The sequence below is a fragment of the Hibiscus syriacus genome, unplaced genomic scaffold (genome assembly GCF_006381635.1).
Source record: "Hibiscus syriacus cultivar Baekdansim isolate YM2019G1 unplaced genomic scaffold, ASM638163v2 tig00116939_pilon, whole genome shotgun sequence".
Taxonomy (NCBI): Eukaryota; Viridiplantae; Streptophyta; class Magnoliopsida; order Malvales; family Malvaceae; genus Hibiscus; species Hibiscus syriacus.
The window spans coordinates 980,964-997,322 of record NW_024063477.1 but is presented as its reverse complement, the minus strand read 5'-3'; the positions used below and the strand labels follow the sequence as shown (position 1 = coordinate 997,322).

Genomic DNA, 16,359 nt, shown 5'->3' with positions numbered 1-16,359 from the left:
CGTCGCAACTGATCAAGATGACGCTTATTTATTATCATGTTGATCTTCCCTGCTTTGGACCCTCATATTGAATTTTGATATGTGATTTACGTTCATCGACAGTATTTTGATGTTGCTCAATTCTGATTTACGGTTTGTCGGTGGTCTTTCAATAGTTTCATCCCTTTTGTGGTTCGTTTGCTGATGCAATCAGATCTCTTTATATCTACATGTTGTTCGAGTTTATTTGGTTAAGCTTTTAACCTTTTACTTGTAGAGTAATTGTGTGATCTTAAGTAATTAATTTTCTTGTGTTTAGGAAAATATTTTTATTATGCGTTTAGTTTTTGTTTTAATTGTAAATATTTTTTATAATTTAAATATTTTCTATTTTTAATAAAACTAGCCTTTTTTTATAAAAAAATATTTTTAATATAATTACTGTATTAAATGATGATGGGATGACATACCATCATTTTGAAAATAAAAAAAAACACTAACCTTGATATTATAATGGCTCAATCTAATATTAGTTTTTATGGTTTTGTCTTGATTAATCTGAACCAATTCGAGTTGCACACCTGATTAGTGAGTCTTCCGCGATATTTTTTGCATACGCAATGACTTAAATTCGAGATATGTATAAGTGATATCAAACTGTTTACCACTTAAATCAACCTTTAATATAATATATTATTATTTAATTTACCAATTATGCAAAAAAACATACACGTTGATCAAACATTCACCCGAAAATTAACTGCCATGAACCTTTAAAAAAATCACTGCCATAGGGGCTATGTATACGTTGACTGCAGCTGCTGACCTCGCTAAAAACAACCATAAAATCCGTTCATCCCCAGAAAAGCAGCAATAATAATAACCAAATACTAAGCTCCAACATTTTGGTGTGGGGAAGCGGTTTATCCAAGGCTCTAGGACCTTATTATTATTATTATTATTATTATTATTTTGGTTATCTCCGCTTGTAATAACTCCTTATTTTGGTCCAACGCTGAACCAGAAGTTATACGGTACGACATTTGATATAAGACTAAAATAAGTGTTATCGGTTTTGTTATTGTTTAAATAATAAAATCGATAAAAAATTACCTAAAATATTATTATTTTTACTTAAAACATCAATTTTTTTAACATTTTTTGTAAAAATGCAACAATAATAAAATCGGTAACGCCTAATAATATTTCTGGTCATTTTTACCAAATCCGGTAAAACGTCCAATAATAACAAAACCGGTAGCTCCTAATAATGTTTCTGTCATTTTTTACCGATTTTGTTATTTAAACAATAACAAAACCGATAAGACATTTTTTTAGCCGTATATAAAGCTGCCACACGTAAGCATTTCCCGCTTATCCAAGATATCTGCAATATTCAATAAGAACACTGCACCTGGATATGTATCATATAAAAGAAATGAACTGATAAAATCAATGTTTTGCTAAACATTCAGAAATATTTTTAAGTGAACACAATCGGTAACATAAATTATTAATGAAAGGAAATTTGAATTTTAGAGTAATCATTTATCTATCCTAACATAGGTGTGCAACCACCACTGAACACAGGCAGATGATAATCATTGTCACCTTGTAAATTTGTTCAATCCTTTTGCAGATGTTAATACTCTCTTGTGTAGTGAAAAGAGTTTCGAGATGTAAATTTTAACTGAGGGGGTAAAAGTAAAAAATAAATAGCTTTTTGTTTGAGGGATGACAAATGGAAGGAACCAAATACAAACCCGAATCACTGCTTTCACTGCTACAAATGAAGCAGGTAATCACGTGATGCTGCACCCAAAGCTTTGTTCATGTCCATCAAGGTTACTCAGTTCTCACTTTCATATGAGCAATTAGCTTTTCTTTTAGCTCTCAATGCCAGCCTGCAAGCATGTGCCTTCTCAGGCTTCCACCTAGCTACTGTCACAAAACACTCCAAATTGCAATTTCAACTCCAATCTGAGATCTAAAAGTTCAACACCAAGGCCCAATGTGTCATACCATCCACTATTGGATTGAGTGGTAGTAAGATTTCGATTTCAAATATTATGAATGGAAAATAACAGAGGTTAGAAGAGCGCTCCTTTCGTTTACAAATCGATTTGATTCGATTCAACTTCAGAATAATCGAACCTAGATTACCAGATAGCACTGGAGTGTTACAGAAGAGAAAGAAAGGCTCCATGTGTCATGGAAGTCACTTTCAGAAACACCTTTTACAAGTGGATCTATGCTACTAACTTCCAAAAAGTCGTTTTATTTTGGGTAATTTAGACATACCTGTTATCACTATTGATTTGAATGCAATATTTTTTAGGATTTCAGGCAAGATTAGTATTACCAGTCTACACTAGTATGAAATTATTGCAAGAATTTATTGGGTTTTCGGAGTTTTTCTAATATAACACCATTAATGCCCTTATGCTAGCTCTTGTTAGGTCACTGTCCCTAGCCAGAAGAACATACGTTGCATTTGATTCTTATCCTGCAAAACGAAATTATTAAAATGGTTACCAAGGAGGGACCATTTCATGAATGATATTATTCATCCAAAAGGTACAAGACAGATACGAGACAGACGCAAGATTTTATATCATGAGAGACCATTTCATAAACGTGAATGAAACGATCATCCCTACCAGCTCTCTCAGTCCATCCTTGGAGACAATGGCTTTGATTTTATTCACGTAACTATCTATTCATTACAGGATGAACCCCAACAAAACATTTGAAGGTCATCAAAGAATATATAAATGGAGTGAGCAGAGCAGGTTTAAGAACTTGAAGAATATGGGAATAATTTCTTACTGATTAATCCCTTCTTAGCTTATTGGATCTTCGTTTGCAATACTAATAAACGATCCGTACATCGGACCCATTTATTAATGGCAGGGTTGCTGTTATTCAAAGCTTTGAATCTGATCTACGCCGCCGAAGATAAGCATTACGTTAAAGTTACCGGGACTCCTCACGGTTGGGATGTTTTGTTCTACATTTTTCAGTTTATTCGTGTCGTTTTGTTATTTACCGTCATTGTTTTGATCGGCACCGGTTGGTCGTTTTTGAAGTTGTTCTTTCAAGAAAGGGAAAAGGTGTTGATGATCGTGATACCGCTTCAAGTCTTAGCTAATATTGCGTCGGTTGTGATCGGCGAAACCGGGTCGTTTATTAAAGATTGGGCTACGTGGAATCAGGTGTTCTTGCTGGTTGATATATTATCTGCTATTGCGCCATAATTTTCCCAATTGTTTGGTCCATTCGTTCGTTGAGAGAAACTTCGAAAACTGATGGGAAGGCAACGAGGAATTTGGCAAAATTGAGTCCGTTTAGGCAGTTCTACATTGTGGTGATTGGGTATCTGAATTTCACCAGAATTGTGGTGTTTGCTTTGAGGATCATTGCAGCTTACAAGTATCAATGGGTTAGCAATGCAGCCGAGGAGACTGCGAGTTTGTCATTCTATTTGATTATCTTTTACATGTCTAGACCCGTGAAGAAAAACGAGTACTTCATTCTTTCGGAAGAAGATGAAGAGGCTGCTGAGGTCGCTCTTAGAGATGAAGATTTCGAGCTTTGACAACATATGGGCTGTTGAAAAGGGAATTAGTATAAAGGGTTACTCTTGATTTTAACTTTTGACGCATTTGGGATCATTTTGCAGTTTTTTTTTCTCTTTTGTAAATTTTACGGATACAAATTGCTGCATCTGGTCTGCAACTTGCTTTGCTCTTGTCTTTACTGTTATAGTTTTGCTTAACTTGTTCATTTGTCACTCTATTTCTGCTTAGTGCTTAATGAAATTGTAATGAAGCTCATAATGAATTTTGCTTCTCTTTGATAGTTTTACGGAAAATGGTATAAATTATACATTTAGTACATAAACTAATACTTTTATTCCGTTTTAGTAACTGAATTTTATTTTTTCAAAATCATGTCTGACTTTTAGTTTAAGTTTCAATTTAATATATGTCGTTAAAAATCACTATAAGGTAATTTCACAGCATCATTGAAAAAATAAATAAAATGCCACATCAGTAGTTATATTATTTTTTTCTAACGGCAAGGAATCAAATTGAAACATAAACTAAACTTTAGTTATGATTTTGAAGAAAAAAAAATTAGGTACCAAAGCAGATAAAAGTAATACTTTAACTATTAAAGTGTAGTTTACCCAGAAAAATATCAGTGTAATTAGTCTACTTTAAAAGTTGCAGACTTTTCTTTCTTAAAATTATAATTTTTATTATATTTTCTATTTATTATTTATTTAATAAAATTAGCTGTTAATATTTTTTTAAATAACTAAAGTTCATTAAAACTGTTTTCAATTGTATGGGTGAGATCGGTTCGATCTAGTTTTTTTAGACCTTCTATTTAGTTCGGTTTGCTTCTTGCTTTTTTAATACAGTATCATGAACAGTATTGTGAACAGTGCCAAATGTTAAAATTTTTTCAAATTACTTGAGGGAACCGGTTCCCCTGCTACAGGGTACGGATTCCCTGCTACAGTACTGCTATAGTGCTTTTGTAAAATACATATAAATTCATAAAAATCTAATTTTTCATCTGTATAAAATTTCCATTTACATATACACATTTGAAAACATTACAAAACTCAGTTATATGATTTTACTAACCCTTTAGAATATATCAGATTCAAAACTTTATTTACATGCCAACCACTATAATAATTACAAAATACATACTATTAATTTCTTTTATGATATAATATTTGGAAATGATGAACTGACCTGTCTTGCATAACTTTTATCAATCTCCCTCTTTTAAAACCTACGCGTGAAACAATCACACGCTAAGTCGATGACCTAGTGAGGCATATAAAACATAATTATATGCTCACTGTAACTTCTACAATGCATGAACATTTGATATTACCTTATCATACCAAAGCATATATTCTTTTCTGTAATATATACATACATGCACATATCATGTAACATAACATCATTAACATGCTTATCATTTCTCATTTTATCGTCACTAATTTCTTTATATACCATATCAGCATATAATGTAAACTCTAAATCACACCATTGCATAAACAATTACTAATCTCATATAATAAATACATTTCACTTAGGAATACACATAGTATCACATATGAATCTTGTAAATACTTTTGATGTCTTTTATAGACCCATGTACATTACTGAGAACTTAAGGTATGGTGACTACTGTGAGGTTGTGCACTATGCTATCACCACAGCTTGTATAAATTTGCACCGAAGTGCCATGTAGAATTTGTCCCGAAGGACCGCGTAGAAATACACCGTAGTGCCATGTAAGATTATCCATAAGTGTAGCACCCCCAACCCGTACCCGACCCGGATACGAGTCTGAGGTGTCACATTGACTACTTAAAACATTTACTTTTACAAAATACCCAAGATTTAGTTTGATATTTCTAATAAAACCATTTATTTTCTATGATATAAAACATATGCTTTTACAAAACTGATCAGAGCGTATATAATACAAATCTTTTAATTACATGCCAACTAAATTCTATATATAACAAAATACATGTTATTCATTTAGGTTCTGATATGACTTTCGGTAAGGAGAAACTAACTTGTCTTGCTCCTCTTAGCTTCTCTTCCTGCTTTCCTGAACCTACGTGTGAAACACTCACACGCTAAGTCATAGACTTAGTGAGACATATAAATACATATGTAAATCATCAAATGCATGTACATATCATGTAATACAACGTCATACTGGTGTACATACTTTTTTATGTAACAATTACATACATACATGCATGTCACCATTTATATTTTCTCATACTCTTATATGATTATCCTTTCTATCTCTTATCTCTTGTTCATATGATCTCTTATTTTCATATTCTATATCTTATAACATGTTCTTACATCATCATATGAGTCCTTGATATTCATTCATATATATACCTTAACATATATTCATGTACATCCCATAACAAATGGCATAACCCATAACACACATTCTTTCCTGTAACATATACACACATTCACATATATCATCATATAAAACATGTAACACATTTCTCATTGTAACTCACATTTTATCGTTATCTTTTTGGTTAGCCCATGCATACTACTGAGAACATAAGGTATGTGAGTACATAGAGGTTGTGCACTATGCTGTCACCACAACTCGTATAATTCTCACTAGGGGCGCATAGAATTTGTCCCAAAGGACCACGTAGATGTCCCGAAGGACCGCGTAGACCCTCGACTCTTGGCATGCCAACTATACCTATAGCTCTCATAACACATGACATGGGCATTATCTTTTACCTCATTACACATTCACATATTCATATCACATAGTCACGTAGCATTTCTCCATGAAATTCACATTCACGTATCACATAACTTTCAACTTGTACTTGTATTCTTTTTTTTTTCATATAGCTCATAATTATGATTCTTATCTCATAACATATATTCACATCACTCATATAACATACATAGCATATCGTGTAACGTTCTCATAGAAACACATATGAGTCATATCACTTTCACATATATTTTTCATATATCTTATCTCTTATGATCATATAACATATTATCACACATACATGCATTCAAAAGGTTCACATATAAAGATACATTCGACAATTAAACCTATGCATTTACTCATATACTTCTATCACCATATTATTACAGGATCATGCTCAGGTACTCTTAAACATCATATCATATTATACTTATATTATTGTACTCATGTCATCTATTATCAGAATTAGACTCATCTCAAGTATTAATTCCATAAACATCATGTACATTTAATATCATGTACTCACCTGGTCTCACTAGTCAATACCGATATGTTATCTTTTCCTTGATTGATCTTATTTGCCAAGTTTCGGAACTTGTTTAGGCTCTGTATCTACATAGTAATTCATTCATACTAATGAATAAATTAATATATTCTAAACTGTCATTTCTTGGGCTAAAAGAAGAGTCATTTTCATCTTTTAATGAAGGTATGCATCAATGCACCACACCCTGCATTGATGCATAAATCCTATTCGATGTTTACATTTAAGGGGGTGCATCGATGCACTACTTGTGCATCGATGCACTGATGGCATTCGATGTTCGTATTTTAGAAGAGTGCATCGATGCACTTCAGGTGCATCGATACACCTTGAACAATTTCTGGGATTTATCTTTAATGCATCGGTGCACATTGAATGTGCATCGATGCACATAGCTAAGAATTCCAATTTATACCTGAAAATCCACTCTTTTCAGCTTAATTACTTCATATATCATCCCCTTTCTTATTCTTAACTTACATATACATTTTTAAACTCATTTATATTCATTTATCTTGTCTTTAACCTTAATATCCTCTCCTCTTCATTAACTTCAAGAATCATACCAGATTTTCAAAATGTTTTAAAACTCATTCTATCACTTCATATCTTTTAATTTAACCCTTGACAAGTCAAATTCAACTTCAAAATCTATTAACTCCTTCTATTTCAAAAATTCACTTAAAAACTCATTTTCTTTAATATCTTCTATATCTTTCATATTGTTGTTTTAGAATAAATTAAGCTTTCCTTAATCTTAATTATCCTCTAATGATCATAACCCAACCTTAAAATCAATAATTAATCCACAAGCAAAGAAACTCACCTTTGAGCTTGGAGATAAGGGAGGAAGAAGAAGAAGACTGAAGAATGCTATGGAGAAATTATCTCATTTCCACGTGCTTATTACCCTTTATAAAGGGAAATAAAAATCTTTCCTGAAAAATGACCATAATACCCTTGTTACTTCAAACTTTTTATTTAAATCCAACATCAATATTTTTTATATAAATCCCTAAACTTTCAATCTCTTCTGAGATTGGTCACTAAATTATCAAAAATTCTATTTTGGTCATTGACCCGACTTTTAGGATGCTACAAATCTCCCCTCCTTAATAAAAATCATCCTCGAATTTTCACTGCATACCTTTATAATATCATGTCTTCTAATATTTTCATGTTGTTTCCCTTAATCTTTCCTGTTACCACTAGCAAACTTACCATTTTCCCATACTCAATTCTTAAAATACGTTCACATCTGTATAAGTCCATATAATATCATTCATTACATGGACAACAACCCCAAATCCTTATTCCTCAATATTATAGATCAATTGATCTTTTCCATCAGTCTCTATGTGCTTTGTACATAAATCAAGCTTTTGCTCATTTATTAATCCTTGTCTGTATTACTATACACACAATCTTTTCCTATCCTTTTATTCTTTCTTTCCTTCAAAATCAAAATCTTCTTATACATATCATATCTTTTTCTTTAAAGTTCACTTACTCTTTTCTTATCATTTATACTCATCTCTGATTACTGATCTTCATCGTATCTTCGTAACTTTGATAATTCGCTTTACTTATAGAGAACTTCATTCTTTACCATCTCTTGTACTTGTATTTCCTTCCTTAAAGCCCCTTTTTAAAACAAACAAATATTTATTTTCTTACCTACATCATATCTATATGATCAGAATCACATCCAAATTCACATCATACTTAATTAATTTACCTTGACATTATCTTCTAATCCTTTAACTTCAATACACTTACTATCATATGATTCTGTTAGTCAGCACCAATTCTTTCAATCTAAAGCATAAACCTCCATCGAACCATTCATATGGATTATTTCCAGTCGAAATTATCTCAATAATAGTTTACTTAACTTATCAATCCACATTTATTCTCATACACCATGAAATTTTTGTTGTTCCAACCCAATATTCCAACTTCCTTTATCTTATAAATTGATCACTGATGCACCCATTCTTAAACTCTTCTTATCAATCCCTAGCTTTACTCAAACATATGAATCCTCACCTTCTTCACTATGTCATATTATTATGCTCAAAATATACAACTATATCCATATCCACCTTATCTTTAGTTATCTTATCCTGACAATATCTCAAAATCTTATAATTTCAATACATTTTCCATCACATAATCTGGTTAGCCACCACTAACTCTTTCCATCTAGAATGCAACACTCTTTCTTATACACGATACTATATCTTTGTTTCAAATTCATATCTCTTATTCCATTTATCTTATAAACTGATCACTAATTCACTTATTCTTGAACTTTTCTACAAATTCTAATCACATCGTTAGATCTTTTAACTTTCTTATGGTGAAACTTGTTCACCATATTCTATCTTATTCGTGTAATAACAAAACTATTCCATATCACTTTCCCGGTTCAAAACAGTAAAGACCTTCTATCACTATTAAGATATGATTTCAACTTTTTGAAATCAACCTTTGACCTTACAAGGCACTTCCTGAGGTGTCCGCTCTTCATCATGCCTGGCCAGGGCAGGTGAATAGCTACAACAATCAGGAATATCACCTTTCACTTTATTTCGGAATTATCATAATCATACTTCTATTATAACTTAGTAATCTAATTCTATTAGCAAGACAACACACTCATTACACTATCATATCAGAAATTGTCAGTTTATGTTGGCATGTACACATTTTTAAAACTCATTTGACTTCGGTTTAAGCCTAGAATCGTCTAAACCTTAGCTTTGATACCATTAAATGTAATACCCCAACCCGTACCCGACCCGAATACGAGTCTGAGGTGTCACATTGACTACTCAAAACATTTACTTTTACAAAATACCCAAGATTCAATTTGATATTTCTAATAAAACCATTTATTTTCTATGATATAAAACATATGCTTTTACAAAACTGATCAGAGCGCATCTAATACAAATCTTTTAATTACATGCCAACTAAATTCTATATATAACAAAATACATGTTATTCATTTAGGTTCTGATCTGACATTCGGTAAGGAAAAACTAACATGTCTTGCTCCTCTTAGCTTCTCTTCCTGGTTTCCTAAACCTACGTGTGAAACACTCACACGCTAAGTCATAGACTTAGTGAGACATATAAATACATATGTAAATCATCAAATGCATGTACATATCATGTAATACAACGTCATACTGGTATACATACTTTTTCATGTAACAATTACATACACACATGCATGTCACCATTTATATTTTCTCATACTCTTATATGGTTATCCTTTCTATCTCTTATCTCTTTTTCATATGATCTCTTATTTTCATATTCTATATCTTATAACATGTTCTTACATCATCATATGAGTCCTTGATATTCATTCATATATATACCTTAACATATATTCATGTACATCCCATAACAAATGTTATAACCCATAACACACATTCTTTCCTGTAATATATACAAACATTCACATATATCATCATATAAAACATGTAACACATTTCTCATTGCAACTCACATTTTATCGTTATCATTTTTGTTAGCCCATGCACACTTCTGAGAACTTAAGGTATGTGAGTACATAGAGGTTGTGCACTATGTTGTCACCACAGCTCGTATAATTCCCACTAGGGGTGCATAGAATTTGTCTCGAAGGACCATGTAGATGTCCCGAAAGACCACTTATAACACATATGTCCCGAAGGACCACTATGTCCCAAAGGACCGCATAGACCCTCGACTCTTGGCATGCCAACTATACCTATAGCTCTCATAACACATGACATGGGCATTATCTTTTACCTCATTACACATTCACATATTCATATCACATAGTCACGTAGTTTACTTTCACGTAGCATTTTTCCATGAAATTCACATTCACGTATCACATAACTTTCCACTTGTACTTGTATTCTTTTTTTTTTCATATAGCTCATAATTATGATTCTTATCTCATAACATATATTGACATCACTCATATAACATACATAGCATATCGTGTAACGTTCTCATAGAAACACATATGAGTTATATCACTTTCACATATATTTTATCATATATCTTATCTCTTATGATCATATAACCTATTATCACACATACATGCATTCAAAAGGTTCACATATAAATATACATTCGACAATTAAACCTATGCATTTACTCATATACTTCTAGCACCATATTATTACAGGATCATGCTCAGGTACTTTTAAACATCATATCATATTATATTTATATTATTGTACTCATGTCATCTATTATCGGAATTAGACTCATCGCAAGTCTTAATTCCATAAACATCATGTACAGTTAATATCATGTACTCACCTGGTCTCACTAGTCAATATCGATCTGTTATATTTTCCTTGATCGATCTTATTTGCCAAGTTCCATAACTTTTTTAGGCTCTGTATAAACATATTAATTTATTGATACTAATCAGTATATTAATTAATATATTCTAAACTATCATTTCTTGGGCTAAAAGAAAAGTCATTTTCATCTTTTAATGAATGTATGCATAGATGCACCACACCTTGCATCGATGCATAAATCCTATTCGATGTTTACATTTAAGGGGTGCATCGATGCACTACTTGTGCATCGATGCACTGATGGCATTCGATGTTCGTATTTTAGAAGAGTGCATCGATGCACTTCAGGCGCATCGATACACCTTGAACAATTTCTGGGATTTACCCTTGATGCATCGGTGCACATTGAATGTGCAGCGATGCACATAGCCCAGAATTCCAATTTATACCTGAAAATCCACTCTTTTCAGCTTAATTACTTCATATATCATCCCTTTTTTTTATTCTTAACTTACATATACATGTTTAAACTCATTTATATTCATTTATCTCGTCTTTAACCTTAATATCCTCTCCTCTTCATTAACTTCAAGAATCATACCAGATTTTCAACATGTTTTAAAACTCATTCTATCACTTCACATCTCTTAATTTAACCCTTGACAAGTCAAATTCAACTTCAAAATCTATTAACTCCTTATATTTCAAAAATTCACTTAAAAACTCATTTTATTTAATCTATTCTATATCTTTCATCTTGTTGTTTTAGAACAAATTAAGCTTTCCTTAAGCTTAATTATCCTCTAATGATCATAACCCAACCTTAAAATCAATAATTAATCCACAAGCAAAGAAACTCACCTTTGAGCTTGGAGATACAGGAGGAAGAAGAAGAAGTGTAAAGAATGCTCTGGAGAAATTATCTCATTCCCACGTGCTTATTACCCTTTATAAAGGGAAATAAAAATCTTTCCTAAAAAATGACCATAATAACCTTGTTACTTCAAACTTTGTTATTTAAATCCAACATCAATACTTTTCATTTAAATCCCTAAACTTTCAATCTCTTCTGAGATTGGTCACTAAATTACCAAAAATTCTATTTTGGTTATTGACACGACTTTTGGGATGTTACAATAAGGACCACATAGAAATTCCTTAAGAATCATATATATATACCAAGGGTCAAGTAGGTGTCTCAAATACCTCATACATGTTCCAAAGAATACATATATGTCCCGAATAACCATGTAGAATTTTGTCCCGAAGGACCGCGTAGACCCTCTACTCTTGGCATGCCAACTATACCTCTAGATCTAATGACACATAACATGGTCATTATCTTTCATATTTATTACATATTCACATCGACACATAGTTCACTTACACGTAGAACATTTTCATATGATCCATATTCACATGTCACATAGCTTATACCTTGTTCTTATGTCTTCTCATAGACAAATATTCTTTCTCACGTAGTCACATAGATCCATATCATATAACATATATCACATGTGCATGTAATCATATAAATCATATCATATAACTTATATTATTTCTCATGTGTTCATGTAAACATGCATGTCATATTTTGTTCACATATGTTCATATATACATCATATATCACATATTGCATATTCATGTAAGCATGTAGATCATGTAACATATAATAACATACACCCATTTCCATGTACTAATGCACACATAAGAATCACATAACATTTTAAAAGTTACTTCTTACCACAGTAACTCTGTCATTGGCTCATCGCAAGCCAATGTTTATTCAATAACATACGTACAATTCAATTGCACTCACCTTAGCCTTGCTTTGATTCGATCCTAATTCTTTGATTGTTTCGAAACTTGTTTAGGCTCAATATCTACATAAATATAACATTTTAAAATAATTATCAGAAGCTTAAACCTTAAACTTGATGTTAATAACTTAAGCTGGTTTAATGAACCAAAATTCCATTTTTTTCTTTAGGGGGGAATCGATACCCCCAGGGGGTATTTGTATCCCCTGCGTAATCTGTAAACCCAAAATTTTACTTTTCTAATACAAAAATTCACTATTTCTAGCTTCAATTCTTCATATTTCATTCCATTCTCTATTATTAACTCAAATATACATACTTAAACTAATTTATATCCATTTATTTCATCTTAAACCTCAAAATTCTATTCTCCATATAGAAATCAATAATCATACCAAATTTTCCATGTTATCCAAACTTAATTCTAACACTTCTAACTTCTTATTCTCATAGATGACAAGTCAAATTCATCCTCCAAATTCATTTAAACCTTCCTATTCAAAATTTCACTTTAAAACCCATTTTCTTTAATATGTCATAACTCCTTTATCTTTTGATTTTAAGATAAGTTAAGCTTTCCTTAAGCTTAGTTATCATCTAATGATCAAAACCCAACCTTTAATTCAACAAATAACCAACAAAATAGAAAACTCACCTTTGAGCTTGGACATACGAGAGGAAGAAGAAGATGAAGAAGGGACAAGAGTTTGTAGATAACTCCCCCACCCCACGTGAATCATTCATATAAAAGGGGGGAATATATTTCTTGTCAAATGATCATTTTGCCCTTTAATTCCTTTGATAATTACTAATAACTTTCCGGAAATATTTCTGAATAAATCATTGAACTATTGAACTATTCTACTTTAATCACCAAATTCCAAAATTTTACAATTTAATCACTAACCCGTAATTTGGGATGTTACAAATATAATATTACTAAAAACAAAACAAACACAATCATAAAGTTAGCATCAGATGCTAAGTAAAAGAGAATCAGAAGAAAACAAAATCAGAAGAAAACACCCCTTTGATCAACAACATCTACAGAAGCAGAGCAAGCAAGCAGGTTATTGAAAAACCTAAACAATGCAACCTTAATTTTCCTCCAAACCAAACACTTCCTTCTCCTCATACGTCTCCTTTGTATGCTCTTCTTCCACCTCTTCCCCATTTTCTCTTTAGCTCTCCCAAAGTATTTCAAACTCTTTTCAGCCACAATTTCTTTCCTTGAAAACCTATAGCTCCTCAGATACATCTGCCTACACGACACACCATCCACCACTCTACTATATCCACCATCCACGGTGGTGCGCGAGCTCCTTGACCTCAAGAACTCAGCATCCGACTCGGGCCACTCGTAGAGATTCACATATGTAGCCCTAAATGGTACCCGAGTGTCTCTAGCGTCCGTCAAACAACTGGAAATGCAAACAGATCTCATTTTATTCAAAGGGCTTTTCCTTTTCGGGGGAGTTTTGTAAGTTTGAACAAAGTTTAGGTTGCAAGGACAGGTTATATATACAATGAAAAGAGAGGGAGATGATGGGGATGGTTACAGTTGGTTGAAAATGGGATTATTATTTATAGCAGTGAATGAATGTTTTCTTTTAGTAATGGTGGTCGTGTTTAGGCAAATAATAGATAGGCTGCTCTTTTTTATTTTATTGGGTAAAGTACATAATGGTCCCTAGATTATTGGGTGTTGCTTTGTTAAGTTCTCTGATCATTAAAAGTTACAGAACTGTCTTATGATTATAATGCATTATTTTGGTGAGTCCTCCAACAAATATTAAAAGTTATAAAATAATCTATGATTATAGGGTGTTGCTTTGTTGATTCATCAGACAATTAAAAGTTACAAAATGGTCATCCACATATTCATATATTTCAAACTCGTCTTTTTCTGTTAAAAAATTGACGGTCATTTTAGCTTGACGTTAACCATTGGGATATGATAAAATCTGATCACAGAACCGTTTAAGCTGTATTTTTTGGATCAAGTCTTCGTTTACATATGTCGTCAAGTCAGAGCTTGAAACATTATGCCATCGAGTCAGTTCTTGAAAGCAACGATGGTGCTGATAGACGTCACTAAAATACAATTTTATCATATCCCAACCATCAGGTTAACGTCCAGCGCAGATGCCCATCATTTTTTAAGGGAAAGAACGAGTTTAAAACATATAAATAATCAAGTGATCATTTTATAACTTTTAATAGTCAGAAAACTTAAAAAGCATTCTATAGTTGAAGGACAATTCCATAACTTTTAATAATAGATGTACTCAGTAAAATAATACCCTATATAATTAGGACCATTTGTGTACTTTAAGTCTTTTAACCCTATTTTATTTGACCGAAATGGCCCTTACACTGATTTTATTCTGGCAAGTTCGAGCATAGGTAAGGAGCTTCAATGTGAACTAGCTAGCGGTTGAATGTGTAATAAAACCCCCAAAAAGAAAAAGAAAAGGATGGTGAGTCAAATAAAACAAAAATGAAATAGTATTCTTAATCTATGAATTCTACCTTTGACCTCCAATGTTATCCTCTATTTCTCTACCTTTGCAGTCTTTCTAGAAAAGTGACATATAATATATATATTCTCTGCGAATACAAAAGGGAAAAAGAAGTCATGCCAAAGTAAGTAGAATTTAATGGAGCCCGTGCGATCCCCCGTGCCTCTCGCATGCAAAACGAACGCTCTATCATTTGAGCTATAACCCTTGTCTTTTTAATGCTTCAACTTATATTTATAAATAGAATTCCAAACATCCCTTTTGTAACTGCTAGTTGGTGTAATTTGTTGATCGGATATTTTTTGCATAGGATGCTCTGGTGAAGAACCACCTCCGTCATTTATAATTACCGTTATTACTGGTACTAGTGAAGAACCAGCTTTGTTGTTCAATACGCGCCACTTTTATCTTGATTCTCCGTGGCAAAAGACGGCTAATTATCAGGTACAACATGAGAGGCAATCTGCATATGACGCTTCTTGTGGTGGCTACTGGGGAGATGATCTCTTCTCTGGTAGTTGTTGGTACAGAGTGGATGTTGATGGGTGAAATGACCTAGGGGCAAACACTAATGGTTTGTGTTTGAAAAAAAAAAGATGAGAGAGGTGGTGTTGAACGACATGCTGGGGAAGAAGGTGCGGGTGAAGTGCAACGAGGACGACACCATCGGTGATAGTAACCTGTTTGAATCCAAAAGTGGTGCACCGTGGCATTTACAAGGACCACATAATCCTCTACGAGATTCACGATGGCATAGGCCTCGAGGTCTACTACAACTAATCAGTAATCCTTCCCTTCTTTCGGGTTTATGCTCATATAACATGATGAAGATGAAATAGGGACTAAAGATTTCTTTCAACTATAAGGAA

General features: G+C 32.5%; 1 protein-coding gene and 2 pseudogenes across 1 annotated transcript; 2 read left to right on the top strand and 1 right to left on the bottom strand.

Moving 5' to 3' along the window:
• Positions 1–1,713: 1,713 nt before the first annotated feature.
• On the top strand, positions 1,714–3,812 carry LOC120188243 (annotated as a pseudogene).
• Positions 3,813–13,980: 10,168 nt separating this feature from the next.
• LOC120188242 lies at positions 13,981–14,412 on the bottom strand. The gene has a single exon (XM_039191730.1). The coding sequence runs from the start codon at positions 14,410–14,412 to the stop codon at positions 13,981–13,983; it is 432 nt and encodes a 143-aa protein (XP_039047661.1).
• Positions 14,413–16,086: 1,674 nt separating this feature from the next.
• Positions 16,087–16,270, top strand: LOC120188206 (annotated as a pseudogene).
• The last annotated feature ends 89 nt before the right edge of the window (positions 16,271–16,359 follow it).

Bases quoted from the DNA above. Each gene is read 5' to 3' on its own strand.
- LOC120188242 (XM_039191730.1), bottom strand. From the start codon at position 14,412: ATGAGATCTGTTTGCATTTCCAGTTGTTTGACGGACGCTAGAGACACT.